The sequence below is a fragment of the Dendropsophus ebraccatus genome, chromosome 10 (assembly GCF_027789765.1).
Source record: "Dendropsophus ebraccatus isolate aDenEbr1 chromosome 10, aDenEbr1.pat, whole genome shotgun sequence".
Taxonomy (NCBI): domain Eukaryota; kingdom Metazoa; phylum Chordata; class Amphibia; order Anura; family Hylidae; genus Dendropsophus; species Dendropsophus ebraccatus.
Window position 1 is genome coordinate 9610223 of NC_091463.1, and position 20085 is coordinate 9630307.

The 20085-nt window shown below is 46.2% G+C and overlaps 1 protein-coding gene across 1 annotated transcript; it reads right to left on the reverse strand.

Annotated features, from left to right (window-relative positions):
- Nucleotides 1-1924: 1924 nt before the first annotated feature.
- On the reverse strand, nt 1925-17936 carry ALAD (aminolevulinate dehydratase). Its single transcript, XM_069986744.1, has 12 exons — nt 17873-17936; nt 11331-11459; nt 11207-11257; nt 10058-10154; nt 9817-9952; nt 9555-9638; nt 9390-9478; nt 9127-9182; nt 8186-8273; nt 4601-4687; nt 4155-4284; nt 1925-3152 (listed from the first exon to the last, which is right to left on the reverse strand). Exons 2-12 carry the CDS (start codon nt 11441-11443, stop codon nt 3091-3093), a joined length of 993 nt encoding a protein of 330 aa, XP_069842845.1. The 5' UTR covers nt 11444-11459; nt 17873-17936; the 3' UTR covers nt 1925-3090.
- Between the last annotated feature and the right edge of the window lie 2149 nt (nt 17937-20085).

Below are 20085 nucleotides of genomic sequence, written 5' to 3' on the forward strand. Positions count from 1 at the left end.
ACCAACATGCTCCAGGTAATGGGGGCGAGACACCTCTGTGGTCACTGACTGGCTGAGCGGGCACGACGACACAGGAACCAGGGAGAAACAGGTGACCGGTGCCCAACAGTGAGCTGGTGCTGCTGCAGGGGCACAGGGACCGGTAAGTATGACTTCCTGTTTTTTTTTTCCAGCCATAGAAATTATACAAAGAAAAAAAAAACAGGGACTACATGTCCCATAAGAGGAGGGGTTTACAGAAGGAGTACAGAATATACACTGATATAAGGCAAATCAAGGGATGCAGCAACCATCAGTCATTGGAGACTCAGCGGGCATCAGTCATTGGAGGCTTAGCGGGCATCAGTCATTGGAGACTCAGCGGGCATCAGTCATGAGAGACTCAGCGGGCATCAGTCATTGGAGGCTCAGCGGGCATCAGTCATTGGAGGCTCAGCGGGCATCAGTCATTGGAGGCTCAGCGGGCATCAGTCATTGGAGGCTCAGCGGGCATCAGTCATTGGAGGCTCAGCGGGCATCAGTCATTGGAGGCTCAGCAGGCATCAGTCATTGGAGACTCAGCTGGCATCAGTCATGGGAGGCTCAGCGGGCATCAGTCATGGGAGACGTAGCAGGCATCAGTCATGGGAGACTCAGCTGGCATCAGTCATGGGAGACGCAGCGGGCATCAGTCATGGGAGGCTCAGCAGGCATCAGTCATGGGAGGCTCAGTGGGCATCAGTCATTGGAGGCTCAGCGGGCATCAGTCATTGGAGGCTCAGCGGGCATCAGTCATTGGAGACTCAGCTGGCATCAGTCATGGGAGGCTCAGCGGGCATCAGTCATGGGAGACGCAGCGGGCATCAGTCATGGGAGACTCAGCGGGCATCAGTCATGGGAGACGCAGCGGGCATCAGTCATGGGAGGCTCAGCAGGCATCAGTCATGGGAGACAGCGGGCATCAGTCATGGGAGACTCAGCTGGCATCAGTCATGGGAGACGCAGCGGGCATCAGTCATGGGAGGCTCAGCAGGCATCAGTCATGGGAGACAGCGGGCATCAGTCATTAGAGGCTCAGCGGGCATCAGTCATGAGAGGCTCAGCGGGTGTCATGGTAACGGTAGTAAACAATACCAGATGTAAAAAAAACCCATCAGTAAGCAAATTACAAAAAAAATTCAAATATACGAAAAGTAGAAAGAAATAAAACTTCTCCTTCACAATGAACCGTAGAAAGGAGGAGGCAATAAAGAATATCATGGAAAGGCATCACAGACAAAAAAGGGGAGGAAACACTCCGGAGTGACGTCAATACGATTCTCCATGTGATAAATCTGAGTGACCACCACATACCACTCATCCAAGGTGGGGGGGGGTCCGTGGATTTCCACCGCCAAGGCAAAACTGATTTCCCGGCCTGATGGAAATGGTGCGCAAGCGACTTTTTAAAACGAGATTGAGCTGTGAGGAACATGAATATGAGCACTGCCTCTGGGGACTTGGGGATAGAAACACCTGGAATTTTGTTAATGAGATGTAAAACTGTCGTCCAAAACCCCTGCAGGGGGCAGGAGGCAGGAGGATGCCCTACATAACTTTTCAAAGTCTGTCAGGGCCCTATGCGTTTTGTGAGTGCGTGAGGAAGTGGAGTAAAAGTGTTGCAGCTGAGTATATTCAAAGGAATATTTGACGGTGCAAGGGGCATTGGCAGCCCTGCATTTTTATATTTGTCTACCATACCCAATTAAAGGATAACTTCACCCACAGAGGATTTGTTGATTTTTTTTTTTTACGAATCTTCAATGCATCAGAATGGGGCTCACAGAAATGAGTTGGTTCTAATGAACTATTTTCATTATATTTTCAGGGTAAAATAAAGAATAACGTAAAAATAATTCTATACAATCTGACAAAAGACAGCCAATAAAAAGACACAGAACACTCATAATATCTAAAATTTATTCTATAAACCGAACAATGCTAAAAGACCTTTGTATCCTGCATGACGTCTGAGTCATCAGCCTGAAACAGGACAAGACTAAAACATAATGCAATAAAAAGACTGTATAACCATAGATCATTGTGTATACACTAAAAGCAGATGTCAAACAAACATAAAAATGGGAAAGTTTATTGAAGGGGTAGTTCACCAAAAATGTTTTCTTTGCTGCAGCTCTGGACAGTTCCTGACATGGACAGAGGTGTCAGCAGAGAGCACTGTGTCAGACTGGAAAGAATACACCACTTCCTGCAGGACATACAGCAGCTGACAAGTATGGGAAGGCTGGATATTTTTTAACAGAAGTAAATTACAAATCTCTGGCACTTTCTGGCACCAGTTGATTTGAATTTTTTTTTGTCATCTGCCACTTTAAAGCAAAATTACACCCAAAACTTGAAGGTTTGTGGGCGTAATTTCCCTTGGGCAGGTAGAGGGGTCTAAGGCTTTACAATATACCTTTTATACTTTATATGAACCTATGGTAGACATGAGATGATAACCTGTAACGCTCCAGTTGTTACAAAACTACGACTTCCAGTGTGTCCTCAGCTGCTGTCGGGTGATGCTGGGAGTTGTAGTTTCGCATATAGAGAAGACCACTGATTAGACATAATATAGTAAAATCACTGATCTGTATGTGATAGAAGGCAATTCTTTATAGGAAGCCATTGTTTTCCATTAAATATGGAGTAACGATAGAATCTTGTGTCAGGTGGGCAATGCAGGCTGTGCTGGAGACGGTGCTATGTCCACCCAAGTGTAGGGGTCTGGGATTGTCTCTTACAGGTCACATATAATGGCTACCAGCACATCTGCTCATGGCTGCCAGAGATAAAAATGGCCGCCTGGGCCCAGACCTCAATGATGGATTGCCCAGTTCCATGGATCACTAAATAGCCTAAGCTTTGAAGCTGCTAAAAAATATATCTATACTGTATATGTATATTTCCATCCAACATGAAGGCGATACTACTACCCCCAATGCAATCTATAATAGTGAGATGATGCCGGTTATATCAGGAACGGCTCTTGTTGGGTCTGATTGTTGAATCTATTAGCGGTATCTCTGGGCCGCACATGGACCCGGGTCTGTTGGCTCCTCAGTCACCTCACAATTCCTTTACCCATTTGAGGAGTTTAGGGGTATAGTAAGTGATGATGATGTCAGCGCCTGCAAGAAAGAAAAAGATGATGTCAGCGCCGCAAGAAGAAATATGGGGTGTATCAATGTAATCGGAGAATTGTACGTTAAAGGGGGTTGTTCACCAAAAATTTTCTTTCAGATCAACTGGTGCCAGAAAGTGACAGATTTGTAATTTACTTCTATTAAAAAATCTCAAGTCTTCAAGAACTTATCAGCTGCTGTATGTCCTGCAGGAAGTGGTGTATTCTCTCCAGTCTGACACAGTGCCCTCTGCTGCCACCTCTGTCCATGTCAGGAACTGCCCAGAGCAGGAGAGGTTTTCTATGGGGATTTGTTTTTGCTCTGGACAGTTCCTGGCATGGACAGAGGTGGCAGCAGAGAGCACTGTGTCAGACTGTAGAGAATACACCACTTCCTGCAGGACATACTGCAGCTGGTAAGTATTGGAAGACTTAAGATTTTTTAATAGAAGTAAATTACAAATCTGTATAAGTTTCAGGCACAAGTTGATTTGAAAGAAAAAAAAAATTGGTGAACAACCCCTGTAATTAAAAAAACAAACAAACATGTCCTTGGGTGGTGTAAGGTATTCAGCCTCAGTGTCTTCAGCTGACATAACGTATAGAAAGGTGGGGTGCTGTTTTTTTTGTATGATAGCCAACACTGCTGCCAAACAACAGCTCTGTCTATGTACTAGGACAGTGATGGCTAACCTTGACACTCCAGCTTTTCCAAAACTACAATTCCCATCATGCCTGAACAACCAAATATATGGCTTTGCTGCCCAGGTATGATGGGAATTGTAGTTTTGCAACAGCTGGAGTGTCAAGGTTAGCCATCACTGTAATAGGATATCCCCTGTATCAGCATCACTAAGCTGATCTGCAATCAAGAACCTGGAAAAGCTAGAAGAACAAACGGAGGCCATTTCCCCTGTCACCCAGCTAGATAATTCCAGGCCTGACATGTAATGGTTTTCCTATTGGATGGGGTACACTACAGATCACCAGACATGTCCATTGCACTCACCTGCTCTCCTGAATCCAGTCATGGCTTCTAATACTGCCACCTTGAGGTCGAAGGCTCCGGCCTGCGCTCCATGCCACAGCATTGCATACTCCCCTGAGACATGGTACACGGCAAGCGGGAGGTCAGGGTGCTGAGAGATGGAAGGAACATAGTTATATGACATCTGCTGCTCTATAACTCTACCTCCTCCTGTGTTATTACAGATTCAGCATTCAGCATCAGTTTCTGACACACGGCTCCAAACCCTCAGCACAGACATAGAGCTGTATGACACTGCTCTCTGTCTGCAGTCACTATTAGAGGACAATTGCTGCATACTCAGACCACAGCAGCATGGAGGAAACCTGTAAGAGCGACAGCAGCTAGAATATCCTCATAACTATATTCATGCAGGGGATTTGGAGCTCTGTATCAGGAAAAACTTATAGGTGTGAACAGAGACTTACCTTGTCCTTCACCTCTCTAACAAGGTCCAAATATGGCATCCCGGGCTTCACCATCAGCATGTCTGCACCTTCTCGTACATCACGGTCCTGGCCGGATGAGAGAACAGTGGTCAGAGGAGTCTTAGGCATTAAGACAGGGATGGGGAACCTTGGGCCCTCCAGCTCTTGCAAAACAGCAATTCACATCATGCATGGACAGCCAAAGCTTTCCAGGCATGATGAAAATTGTAGTTTTGCAAGTTCCCCGTCCCTGAACAAAGTTCCCCGTCCCTGAATTAAGACAAAACATCGGGTAAAAGGAGTCTGCACATGATTTGATGCTTAAAGTGACTCTGTACCTACAGTCTGCTCCCCGCAAACAGCTTATACCCCCCATCACCTAGGGTCCGGTCGGCAGGTGATGCATTTATTGTCCTAAAAAACTACTTTTGAACTTGCAGCTCTGTGTCAAATTGTAGTGGCCTAGAGTGTCTGTGCATTAGACTTGCACCGCCTCTCCTTCCCTCTTCCCCACCTTCTTCACCATTAGGAATGCCCCAGGCAAGATTTTTCCTATTCATCACCTGTCTAAACACTGCACAGGTGCTGGATTGTTAAGGTCCCTGGTGCAGTGTTCAGACAGGTGACAAATAGAAAAAAAACCTGCCCATGGCATTCTCAATGGTGAAGAGGGTAGGGAGGCGGTGCAATCCTAGGGCACAGACACTCCAGGCCACGCCAATTTGACACAGGACTGCAAGTTTAAAGTTTTTTTTTTAGGACAATGACTGCATCACCTGCCGAATGGACCCCAGGACAGATCTTGGATTAAAAGCAGCTATCCGAAGGTACAAGCGGTTAGGAGGGGGCAGATTGTGGGTACAGAGTCGCTGTAATGGCCACAGTCATGATAAACAAAATTATGTATCACAGGAACATGTCAAACCAGTAGCGTGATTTGGTGGGGGAAGAGGGGGCGGCCGCTCCCAGGCCCAAACAGGCAGGGGGGCCCACTTAAGATTTCACCAGTTAATGCTGTCCACAAAAGCTATTGCTTTTGCAGGAAGACTTAACAAATGTCTATATGCTCTAGGTGGCCCCTGGCCAGCACTACGTGCTCCTGGGGGCCCCACACGGCTAGCAAATGCTGTGCCTGATGCAAGGAGAACATACGGTTGAATTGAAAAGGCCTGCCTCCACCCTGGTCTCCACCCTGCCAATCACTGTTGGGGCTCGTTCCCACTGAGGAAAGGTAGCGGAATTCCGCGACGGAATTGTCCGCCGCGGAATGCCGTTAGCCTCCCGCTCATAATGGGAGTCTATGGGAGGCGCGCGCTCCTGCCCTGTCCGCGCTGAAGAATGAACATGTTCATTCTTCAGCGCGGACAGGGCAGGAGCGCGCGCCTCCCATAGACTCCCATTATGAGCGAGAGGCTAACGGCATTCCGCGGCGGACAATTCCGTCGCGGAATTCCGCTACCTTTCCTCAGTGGGAACGAGCCCTTGTGCTCACAAGAGGCCGTTCCCTCCCTTAGAGCTACGAGACATGAGTGATGTCACTCGTGCGCTCACAGAGCAAGGAGAGAGTTGACATTTGAAGACTGCAGCTGCACAGCAGGTAAGTATGGCTTTTGTTTTCTTAGTTATAGAGGAAGAGACCTATGGGGGTGGGTGGGGCTAACTCCTGGGAAGGATGTTATCTATGGGGGTTAGGGTATGGGATGTGCTGCCTAACTGAAAAGAGGGTAACTAATTTGGAGGTACAGTCTACTCACAGTGGTGGCGGTGGTGATGGGGTCTAAACACCAGGAGGATTACCAGGGAGATTACTGCTGGGTAAGGGAGTGGCTGCATGGGGAATACATACCAGGGGGATTACCTACATGAGATGATGCTGGAGGGGATGCCTACATGGAGGATACTATCTTTTGGGGGGGATTGCCTGATATGAGATGAAGATAGATATGAGATAAAGAGATAGAAGAATGGATGGCTATCGTATTTTCCGGCTTATAAGATGACTGGGCGTATAAGACTACCTCCAACTTGTCTAGTTAAACTATAGAATTTGGGATATACTCGCCATATAAGATTGCTTCTTTTTCAACACACACCAAATAAAAATTATTTTAATATATCAGACAGCAGCGAGATCTGAGAGGCAGAGAAGGAGGTACAGTAATACCGATAGGATACAAAGAGGGGTGTTTTTCTGGGCACAGCGCCACTTTACTATATCTCTTTTTCCCATACCCCGGATGCCTACAGCTTGCTCTGCCCTTCATACAGTGATTGCATACGGTGGGGATGCAGGTGTTTTTTTTTAGCTCCCCCCACCGTATGCGGCAACAGCAGATTCTCCAGTCTGGTTCTGAAGTTTTTCAGCACTCGCCCTATAAGATGACACCCTCATATAAGACGACCCCTGACTTTGGAGAAGATTTTCCTGGGTTAAAAAGTAGTCTTATACGCAGGAAAATACGGTAATTAGAAAACAGAAACAGCACCGTAACTTCCTTTATGTTGAGTGTGGTATTACAACTTGGTTCCATTCTCTTTTGGTGGAACTGAGCTGCACTACCACACTCAAACTTTGGAGGAGAGTGGCGCTGTTTCTGGAAAAAGACAGCTATGTTTTTGTAATACTGAATAACCCCTTGACAGAATAATCTCTGTCAAGGCTGCTCCAATATAAAGGCTCCATTATCAGCCGTAGTTGGCCGATCACTAGCCATTCCGGCCAATAATTGTGTGGTGTAATAGCTCATGTTAGACCACGATGAGCAGAGACTGTGGTCTTTTAACAAAAAGGTCTGATCATGACAGTGACGGTCTGCTGTTCGTTGCTCCATGTAACTGGAATGGCGGGAACCAATCCCGCCCCCCCCACTCCTCCCACCGGCAACGAACTGGGAACGTGGGGGAGGGGAGCGCTGACCTGACAGGTTAGCTTTTTCTTTCTCCTCAACATCTGGACGTGTAATAGCACCTTTAGTCTATGGGGCAGATTGGACAGAAATGATTGACAGTGGGGAGGTGCAGTGCAGCGCTCGCTTGTTACCCTCTCTAAAGTTTTAACATGTCCCGGTGTCATGTGAAAAGTTTTTTTTTAGTGACTAGCATGCTTTCACTGTTATGTGCTCACTAGCATGTTAAATACAAATAAAAAGTACCCAAATTATATAGGATGGTGTCTTTAAAGGGAACCTGTCACCCGGCATTATGGCGTAGAGCCCCGCCTGACTTACTGGTGGAGCCCCGGATACTTACCCTTTTCTGCAAGTCCCGCTCCTAGACTCAGTCCCCGGGCGGAGATGTCGGCGCCAGAAGCTGAGAGCGTGCTGTGTGCAAATTACCAGAGATGAGTCCGATGCCCATAGAGAATGACTGGAGCGGTCATTCTCTATGGGCGTCGGACTCATCTCTGCAGCGCACACGCACAGCTTCCGAAGGCGGGATCTCCGTCCCGGGACCGGGTCCAGGAGCGGGACTTGCAGGAAAAGGTAAGTATCCGGGGCTCCAGGGGGTCGGGAGGGCTCTTCGCCGTAATGCCGGGTGACAGGTTCCCTTTAAGAAAACTTGAATGAATCTGGTCGCCCTTCTTACCACCGCCCTGCTGGCCAGTCCTCTTGCACCGGGAGGTAATTGGTAGCATTTCCGGTCACCAAACGCAGGTTTGGACTGAGCAGCGTCCCTGCAATTACAAGAGGAAAAATAAATAGCAATACCTGACACCATGACAGCAGAGGATCTCCCTGACCTGGTGATGCCTACTAATACAGACTGGGGACATATATATCCCTGGGATGATATAGGATTGGGTAATCCACCTGCAAAGACTCTAAAAACTAGAAAAAGACTATAAGACAAATGTTCACTGTGTATAAATAAAGTTGTTTTTGCTATGGACGACCACTCCTGCTTTTCTCCACCTGAGGCCTACTGCATCCTGTATGTTCTTCAATAAGCTTTATTTACACAGTCCGGCAATGGACAATATTTATTATACCTGTATCCAGGATGAAGAGAAGCAGACTCAGGGAGTCTTTGCATTCAATAACACTACATTCCCCCTGCACAGCTGACAATGCCTTCCCCGGGTAGGATCAGTGGTCTGTCAGAGGTTTCAAGATCCCCATAGTGATTCTTTGCCATCTCACAACCCCAGTATCACTAACGCTGACTAACTGCTATACCGTCCCTCTTCTACATCTCAACTACTCCAGTATAAAGTCCGGCAGGGAGAAGCTTGGACGCCATCCAAACTATTAAACCCTCAATCACTAGAGAAACCTAACTCAACAACTCAAACACAAACTCAAACAACAAAAATCACAATGGCTGCAGTGGAAGTAAAGAAGAGATTCAGTTATGGGGGTCCAGACTCCTACACCTCAGGTTATACCTCACAATCCAGTCCGCCATGTACAGCGTTCTGTGCCAATAACCATGGAGACATTCAGAGAACTGCAATGTGACCTGTTTTGCTTCCAAGCCAAGGACTATGAAGCTATAGCCCCAGTGACTTGAATAAGTCTCACACTTACCTGAACGGGCCATAGAAGCAGGAGGCAAATTTTGCGCTATAACTTAGAACTGAAACCTGGAATAGGAAAAAAACATTAGGATATGGCTCTGTTCTTTTCTACATAGAGGTTGTCTGCGATGAGACAAATGCAGCACCGCTCTTGGTCAGCCCTGACATGCATTTTACCAGTCAAATTCTATGGACAAGTGGCGCTATTTCTCATAGTCTTCCTTCTCATTCACACTGATGTCATAATAATTGCCGCTTTTACCACAGACTTACCCTATTCCCAAAGTCATTGGATATTAAGGCCTTCTTAATGGCTCCAATTCTGCCGTCCATCATATCGGAGGGGGCAACTACATGACACCCTGCAAAACAGAACAATGCGTTAGACCTGGAAATGAAGCAACAGAACAAAAATGGAGGAAAAAAACTACACTGTACCTGCACGTGCGTATGCCAGCGCTACCTCCGCTAGTCGCTGACAGCTGCTCTCGTTCTGAATGCTGCCATCTTCTCGTAGGATCCCTAAAGGAACACAAAACATGTCAGTCATATGGTGGTCACTGTAATACCCCCCATATCCTATATGGTGATTCCTAACTATTTTCTTCAATGGGGCTGAGCTGCAGTACCAGACGTAACCTATGGACAGGGGTGTCGCTGTTTCTAGGCTGCAGCAATGTTTAAGAGATGAAAGACTTACCGCAGTGACCATGTGAGGTGTAGGGACACAGGCACACATCACAAGCTATGAGCAGCTGAGGAAAGAGACTGCGGATCTTCCGGATAGCAAGGATTGCTGGTGTGTCATCTGCATCAGCCGCCGACCCTCGATCATCCTGGGTTTGGAGAAGAATATGAGTGATTCATAAGGGTCTGACCACTGGGACCTCCCCTGTTCTTACAGAAGGCCTTGTCACTCAGTGGTCAATGATCTCTGTTACCTTTGTGACTTTGCTCGGAACGCCAAAGATCAGCACGCACTTCAGTCCATCGTCCACCAGGGGGCGCAGCATCTCCTCCAGCTTGTTCACTCCATATCTGCAATAGAGAATAAAAGGAATTGCTTATCCACACTGGATACCAACACATGTCCCCTATAGATGAATGAGGATATCAGCACTTCGAGGCAATGGGCAGTGCTCGTATATCAGAGGTGAACAGCCCAGCTCCTGGCTCCAGCAGTCTTATCTGTAAAGAGGACAGGGCGGGAGGAGGCAGCGTGCACGCTCAGCAGATAGTAGGGTGTTACATAAATCAACTCTACAGCCCATGCAGTAAAAGGATTGATCAGAACTATGATCTTGACCCACTGCTGAGCTGACAGTCCAATACAGAAATCTGTAAACCCCACTAATCCCCTAAGGGAAGAGGCCATGACAATCGATCAACCCCACTAATACTAAAAGTGTCTCTCTATAAATTTTAATTATTATTATACTCCAGAGCTGCACTCACTATTCTGCTGGTGGAGTCACGGTGTACATATATTACATTACTGATCCTGAGTTACATCCTGTATTATACTCCAGAGCTGTACTCACTATTCTGCTGGTAAGGTCACTCTGTACATACATTACATTACTAATCCTTTTCTGATCCTGAGTTATATCCTGTATTATACTGCAGAGCTGCACTCACTATTCTGCTGGTGAGGTCACTGTGTACATACATTACATTACTGATCCTGAGTTACATCCTGTATTATACCCCAGAGCTGCACTCACTATTCTGCTGGTGAGGTCACTGTGTACATACATTACATTACTGATCCTGAGTTACATCCTGTATTATACTCCGGAGCAGCACTCACTATTCTGCTGGTGGGGTTACGGTGTATATACATTATATTACTGGTCCTGTACTGATCCTGAGTTACATCCTGTATTATACTCCAGAGCTGCACTCACTATTCTGCTGGTGGGGTCACTGTGTACATACATTACATTACTGATCCTGTTCTGATCCTGAGTTACATCCTGTATTATACCCCAGAGCTGCACTCACTATTCTGCTGGTGGGGGTCACTGTGTACCTACATTACTTAGGCCTTAGCCGATGGCTGTGTCAGACATTAGTCAGTGACTACTCACCTGGCTTGCCCCAGCAGGCTGTTGATTGGTTCTATGGCATCAGAATTGTCCCTGTAATATAAATGTATAATAAGAAATAAAGTATAAAATAGCTACAAGGGACAGATGAGTGGGTGTCACTCACGTGATGAAGATGGGGTACATGAGGTTGGAGGCACTGAGGCTGGTCGCTGTGGTCTGCCAGGCCCGGAGGACGGGGTGGAAGTATCCACTGTGCAATATCGAGTCCATCTGCATTCTGTATGTAAAAAACCTGTAAACCACAGAATAAAAGCTGCAAGATGGTTGTTTATTGTTCACCGTACCTTTATAAATAAAGTTGTTTTTCAGAAAACGAAAGCACACTAGTTGCTATGGACAACCACTCCTGTGTTTCTCTACCTGGGGCCTAGTAGATTACAGAGTGTGATCACACGCTGTCCTCTCGTCAATAAACTTTATTTATACAGTCCAGCAGTGGACAATATTTATATACAGATGATTCTCCCACGGCAAGAACAAGAATGTGACCCTGAAAGAGACTCCTATCAGACACACAAGGACATGGGGGGAGGGGGCGCTAACATCAATTTACAAGGAAAATTCGAAAATGTAAAAATTTTTAATTTAATTTAATAGAACGTTCTGCTGTACACGGACAAATAAAGGAGTAGTTAGAAGAGTTCTCCTCTATCCACAGTATCAGACTTTTCTCAGGATCAGCGCCCACCAACAGGCCAGTGATCCCCTATCATTTTATCATTGGGTAACCCTTTTAAAAGGGGTTAAAGGGACACTCTAGTTTTTTTTTTAAGGGGTTTTCATTACTACATGTCTCTGCCCTTTCCCAAGTCTGTTGCATAAGGACAGACAAAAAAACAGAAGGTGCAACAGCAACCCACAGCTGCAAGGGTTTACCATATAGCCCTTGCACCTGTGGGTTGCTGTTGCACCTTCTGTTTTTTTGTCTGTACTTAAAGGATATTCCCCCCAAGAGCTAAAAAAATAAAATGCTCCTAAACCTAGCCAGTCTTACTCCCCAAGTCCCCCTGAGTATTTTGAGCCGTCTCCCGTCTTTCTAGCTGCTTCCGTTCCATAGTTACAATTTTTTTTTAAAAAAGCCGATCTATATCCAACATGGCGCCGGCCAGAAAACTACATTTCCCATCATGCAATGCTTATGCCTGATTGGTACATGATGTAGCAGAGCTGATATTCACAAGATATAGCAGTTGAGCGAGTGATATAGAGTTGAGTGAGTTGTATAGCAGAGTTGAATAAGTGATACAGCAGAGTTAAGTTAGGCTAGGTTCACACTGCGTTTTCAGCATCCGTTTAACGGATCCGTTTTTTTTAACGTCCAGAAAAATAGGGTCAGCAACGTTTTTTGGTCCGTTTTGGTCCGCCAAAAAAAACGGATCCGTTTTTTTTTATAATGGAAGTCAATGGAAAAACGGATGCACACAAATGAATCCGTTTTTTGCAATCCGTTTTTCATGCGTTTTTTTTAAAAAACGGATGCGTTAAACGGATGCTGAAAACGCAGTGTGAACCTAGCCTTAGCAAAACAGTAGAGTTGATTGTGTGATGCAGCAGAGTTGATTGTGTGATATAATAGAGTTGATTGTGTGATATAGTAAAGTTGATTGTGTGATACAGTAGAGTTGATTGTGTGATGCAGCAGAGTTGATTGTGTGATATAGTAGAGTTGATTGTGTGATGCAGCAGAGTTGATTGTGTGATATAGTAAAGTTGATTGTGTGATACAGTAGAGTTGATTGTGTGATATAGTAGAGTTTATTGTGTGATATAGTAGAGTTTATTGTGTGATGCAGCAGAGTTGATTGTGTGATATAGTAAAGTTGATTGTGTGATATAGTAGAATTGATTGTGTGATGCAGCAGAGTTGATTGTGTGATATAGTAGAGTTTATTGTGTAATATAGTAGAGTTGATTGTGTGATGCAGCAGAGTTGATTGTGTGATATTGTAGAGTTGATTGTGTGATGCAGCAGAGTTGATTGTGTGATGCGGCAGAGTTGAGTGAAATAGCAGGTGAGTCACGGGGTGGGGGGTGCTTGCCGCGGGCCGGGCGAGTTCCGGGTGCGGGGGGTGGCGCCGCTGCGGGTGAGTCACGGGGTGGGGGTGTGCTGGGGGTACCTACCGCAGGCCGGGCGAGTTCCGGGTGAAGGGGGTGCCACCGCTGCGGGTGAGTTATGAGAGGGAGTGGTGCTGGGGTAAAGTGCTGGGGGCGCTTGCCGCGGACCGGGCGATTTCCGGGTGCGGGGGGGTGCAGCCGCCGGTATGCTTGGGTGAGCGGCGGATGACAAGGGAGTGAGCGGCGGATGACACGGGTGCTGCGGATGACACCAGCACACTCTCACCCCTTATGATTGTGCACAGACCCGGTCACTCGCGGCACCCCAGGGTCCTGCAGCACCCCTGTCACCCGCGGCCCGCGGGGGGGGAATGGGGGGGGATTTGGGGTTGTGCCGTCTGTATATCCCGCCGCGAATGACCCGCGGGAGTGCCGCGCGAGTGAGCCGCTGATGACAGGGGTTCCGCAAATGATACCGGCGGTGGGCCGGAAAGCAGTTGCCGGTAAGCGCCGCCGGGGGTGACGGGGGTCCGCAAATGAGCTCAGCTGAGGCCGGTTGCCGCGGGTGAGCCGCTGGTGACGGGGGGGGGGGGGGGGGGGGGGGGGGGGGCACGTGACTGATTACTGTCTCCCTCTCTTACAGAAGCCATCCCCTGTCAGTGTCCTCCATCACTTCGGTTTGGCTGGGGTAGAAGCGCTAACCCGGCCCATTGAAGAGAAGAAGGACACGTGATGCCGTCTCGGAGGGTGGGGGCCAGGAGCAGGGAGCGTGTTGGAGTGGACTGAGAGCTGATGATTCTATGCATTCCGTGGGGGTGAATGCAGCTGGATAACAGCAAAACTGTGCAGAATCCGTTATAACTTTATATTGGAAAGATGGAAAGCTACGGGTGGGCAGCGTATTAATGCAAAAATAATTTTGGGGGGGAATACCCCTTTAAGCCACAAGCAGCGTGCAACCTGCAGTGTGAACAGAGTCATAGATGTGCTGCCAAAATTTCCCTATTTTTCTGTTGCATAATGACGTGACATGTGCCCATTTTGGTAATCTTGGCCTCCCCCATCCAATTAAATAATGTTGCAATGTTTCAGATGAACTTCCACCCCCTCCTTCCACCATTTTGGATAGACGCCCATGTTGAAGAGCCACAAGCATTTGGTAGGATAGTGATGATGAAAGGCGGCTGTGGGCGAGCTGGGCGGGCGGGTGCCAGCAGTTTTGCCAACAGAGGTTACAGTCTGGGAGGCTCAGATAAGAGAAATGCTGAGAGCGGGGAACAGTGATGATGAGTGCGGTGTGTACGGTGCCATGATAATCCGTATATATCTGCCATCTCATCATCCACAGCACAGGTGTCAGACTCAAGACCCGCCAGCTGTTGCAAAACTACAATTCCCATTATGCCTGGACAATACCGCACACAACCTGAGGACAGGAGAGGCGCTGTTTCTGGCAGGAAGGGACGATGTTTTTCCATGCAGAATCTGCAGACATAGTAAGGTGCCGCAGGGGTTGCAGAAACCCCCTTCACATTCCCCAGCCATAGATATGGGCCGTAATCTGCATAAAATATAACAGATCTGGACTCCCCCCGTAAAATCCAGAGGAAAGAGGGGCTCCATCTAAAGGCACGGGACAACTGTGCACAATACTGTACACTGTCTATACTGTGTGTACTGCGCACCATACTACATACTGTGTGTACTGTACACCATCCTATATACTGTGTGTACTATACAACATCCTATATACTGTACTATACTGTGCACCATACTGTATGTACTATACACCATCCTATATACTGTACTATACTGTGCACCATACTACATACTGTGTATACTGTGCACCATACTACATACTGTGTACTGTACACCATACTATATACTGTATGTACTATGCACCATCCTATATACTGTGTGTACTATGCACCATCCTATATACTGTGTGTACTGTACTATACTGTGCACCATACTATATACTGTATGTACTGTGCACCACACTATATACTGTCTGTACTGTGGATCACACTATATACTGTCTGCACTGTGGATCACACTATATACTGTTTGTACTGTGGATCACACTATATACTGTTTGTACTGTGGATCACACTATATACTGTCTGTACTGTACATCTTACTATATACTGTCTGTACTGTGGATCACACTATATACTGTCTGTACTGTGGATCACACTATATACTGTTTGTACTGTGGATCACACTATATACTGTCTGTACTGTGGATCACACTATATACTGTCTGTACTGTACATCTTACTATATACTGTCTGTACTGTGGATCACACTATATACTGTCTGTACTGTACATCTTACTATATACTGCCTGTACTGTGGATCACACTATATACTGCCTGTACTGTGGATCACACTATATACTGTCTGTACTGTACATCTTAGGGTGGTATTACACGAAGCGATTATCGTTCGAATAATCGTTCAATCGGTCGTATTTGAACGATTATCTTTAAGTGTAATAGTAGACAACGATTAAACGACGAACGATTGGTCGCTGGTCGTTTAATAGGTTTTGAATCTATTTTTATCGTTTGTCTTTTACACATCGTTCGCACATCGTTCGTTTGAATAAGATGTCGTTAGCCGTTCCCTGTTCATTCGCAAATTGAAAGGGGAGTGTTCTTGAATTTTGTTGCTCCAATATAACCGATAATCTTTCCGTGTAGTAAAACGAACGATTATTAGGCAACCGCTATTGCGATCGTTGGAGATCGTTTATCGTTAATCGTTAATTGAAAAAAATCGCTTCGTGTAATACCACCCTTACTATATACTGTCTGTACTGTAGATCACACTATATACTGTTTGTACTGTGGATCACACTATATACTGTCTGTACTGTGGATCACACTATATACTGCCTGTACTGTGGATCACACTATATACTGTCTGTACTGTACATCTTACTATATACTGTCTGTACTGTGGATCACACTATATACTGTCTGTACTGTGGATCACACTATATACTGCCTGTACTGTGGATCACACTATATACTGTCTGTACTGTACATCTTACTATATACTGTCTGTACTGTGGATCACACTATATACTGTCTGTACTGTGGATCACACTATATACTGTCTGTACTGTGGATCACACTATATACTGTCTGTACTGTACATCTTACTATATACTGCCTGTACTGTGGATCACACTATATACTGCCTGTACTGTGGATCACACTATATACTGTCTGTACTGTGGATCACACTATATACTGTCTGTACTGTACATCTTACTATATACTGTCTGTACTGTGGATCACACTATATACTGTGTGTACTGTGGATCACACTATATACTGCCTGTACTGTGGATCACACTATATACTGTCTGTACTGTGGATCACACTATATACTGTCTGCACTGTGGATCACACTATATACTGCCTGTACTGTGGATCACACTATATACTGTCTGTACTGTACATCTTACTATATACTGTCTGTACTGTAGATCACACTATATACTGTTTGTACTGTGGATCACACTATATACTGTCTGTACTGTGGATCACACTATATACTGCCTGTACTGTGGATCACACTATATACTGTCTGTACTGTACATCTTACTATATACTGTCTGTACTGTGGATCACACTATATACTGCCTGTACTGTGGATCACACTATATACTGCCTGTACTGTGGATCACACTATATACTGTCTGTACTGTACATCTTACTATATACTGTCTGTACTGTGGATCACACTATATACTGTCTGTACTGTGGATCACACTATATACTGTCTGTACTGTGGATCACACTATATACTGTCTGTACTGTACATCTTACTATATACTGCCTGTACTGTGGATCACACTATATACTGCCTGTACTGTGGATCACACTATATACTGTCTGTACTGTGGATCACACTATATACTGTCTGTACTGTACATCTTACTATATACTGTCTGTACTGTGGATCACACTATATACTGTCTGTACTGTGGATCACACTATATACTGCCTGTACTGTGGATCACACTATATACTGTCTGTACTGTGGATCACACTATATACTGTCTGTACTGTGGATCACACTATATACTGCCTGTACTGTGGATCACACTATATACTGTCTGTACTGTACATCTTACTATATACTGTCTGTACTGTAGATCACACTATATACTGTTTGTACTGTGGATCACACTATATACTGTCTGTACTGTGGATCACACTATATACTGCCTGTACTGTGGATCACACTATATACTGTCTGTACTGTGGATCACACTATATACTGTCTGTACTGTGGATCACACTATATACTGTCTGTACTGTGGATCACACTATATACTGTCTGTACTGTGGATCACACTATATACTGTCTGCACTGTGGATCACACTATATAATGTCTGCACTGTGGATCACACTATATACTGCCTGTACTGTGGATCACACTATATACTGTCTGTACTGTGGATCACACTATATACTGCAGAGCCTCCCCCTGGTGTGTGTATGTGATGTGCAGGGTCACTGTTATACTGCCCTGACACACTGTACAGAACCCGCAGCAGATCCGTCACTCACCTCTCCGGCAGCAGATCAGGAGTCCTGTGACTGTGCCCACATGTCACCCGGAAACTGCCTGATCCCGCCCCGCCCCCTTATTACCATACACCACGCCCCTAGCTCTGAACTCGCTGCTGACATCTAGTGGCCACATCTGGGTACTTCAGACACATATAGGGTGGAGAATATTGATGTGTTGTGTATGGGACTTCACTTGTTTCATTTCTTTTAAGTTTAGCTTTTAACAATCGTGTTGTGGTTTATTAAAGGGGTTATCTATCGTTAGAAAAAACATGGCTGCTTTCTTCCAGAGACAGCAGCACTCTTGTCTCCAGGTCAGGTGTGGTTTGCAATTATGCGCCATTCACTTCAATGGAACTGAGTTACAAAACCTGCACACAAACTGGAGACAAGAGTGGTGCTGTCTCTGGAAGAAAGTGGCCATGTATGCCGTGTTGGATAACCCCTTTAATAGTCCAACACGGCATACAAACAGGCTCAGAGCTGATGTATCCCCTCCATGGCACCCAGGCAGGCCGCTCTGCCGCTGACGTTTCGGGGGACACGTTTCCTTCCTCATGCGCACAGACACAGAGGACTGGGGTGAATTATATACAGCATCAGAATACTCACACATATCATCACATAGATATATGCAGAGAACCAAGAAGGACGTAATAAACCACATTATATAAATCACAATGTGTACACGCATGATCATAGGAAAATACCTGAGGAAAACTTACAAGATGGTACAAACTACAGACGTTATTACACCCCTTAGGACGTAATGTTTCCAAACCTGTAATTGAAAAAGTCTCACATCTGAGGAGCCCCTTGCAGGGATGGAACTAGAAATGGCCCAATAGCAGTAGATAGTTTTATCCTCCATGGTAGACATCTACCCAAGTCTTCTTCCCGCAGTAGATAGTGTTCATGATGGTAGGCATCTCCCCTTGTATCCCCCCTCCCCATTAGATAGTGTTCCTGTTCCCCTTGTATCCCCCCCCCCCAGTATATAGTGTTCCTGTTGGTACCCATCTCCCCTTGTATCCCCCCCCCCAGTAAATAGTGTTACTGACAGTAGGCATATCCCCTAGTATCCCCCCGCCCTAGTAGATAGCTTTCCTGATGGTAGACATCTCCCCTTGTATCCCACCCTCCCATCCAGTAGATAGTGTTCCTGTTGGTACATATATTCCCTAGTATCCTGCCCCCCCCCCCCCCCAGGAGATAGTGTTCCTGTTGGTACATATATTCCCTAGTATCCCGCCCCCCCCAGTAGATAGTGTTCTTGATGGTAGGCATCTCCCCTTGTATGCCCCCTCCCCCAAGTAGATAGTGTTCCTGATGGTAGGCATACCCCCTAGGATCTCCCCCCAGTAGATAGTGTTCCGGATGGTAGTCATCTCCCCTTGTATCCCCCAGTAGTGTTCCTGATGGTAGGCATCTCCCCTGGCATCCCCCCCCCCTGCAGTAGTGTTCCGGATGGTAGTCACCTCCCCTTGTATTCCCCAGTAGTGTTCCTGATGGTAGGCATCTCCCCTGGCATCCCCCCCCCCCCCCCCCCCCCGCAGTAGTGTTCCTGATGGTAGGCATCTCCCCTGGTATGCCCCCCTCCCCCCCTACAATAGGTCATATCCTATCTTGCAGCCGTTATGGCGCTAGTTATGGCCCTGGCTTTTTGCGATTTTCCTCAGTCCAAATCTCCCCTTGCTCCACTGTTGGAGTGCCAGGATCTGCTGGGCTTACTGAGTACATGTTTGGTCCGGCGCACCTGTCATTTGATGATATTTCACGGCTCACTCAAAATAGAGCTGATATATTTTTATTCTGTGAGTGATCGTGTCTTTATATTAACGCAAGCAACAACTGCTGAGTGTGAGGAGGACGCAGCAAAACAAGTCGAGAATTTAAAGGGGAACTATCAGCAGATTGGTTTAATCTACCCTGCTGATAGCCCCCTATATCACCTGGGAGGCTGAGAAGGAAGGTATGTGTCTTACCTTCCTCCTCAGCACCATTCCTGTGCTGTTAGTCGACATAATCTTCAGCTGGAAACACTGTTAGGAGCATTGCCACGCCCCCACAGCATCATCCAGCACATCGCTTCATTGATAATTAATGGGTTATGGTGGTTTTACACGGAGTGATAATTCACCCGATCGCATGATTAACGATTTTGAATGAACTATGTTTTTTTTTATAACGATCAGCGTTTAGACGGAACG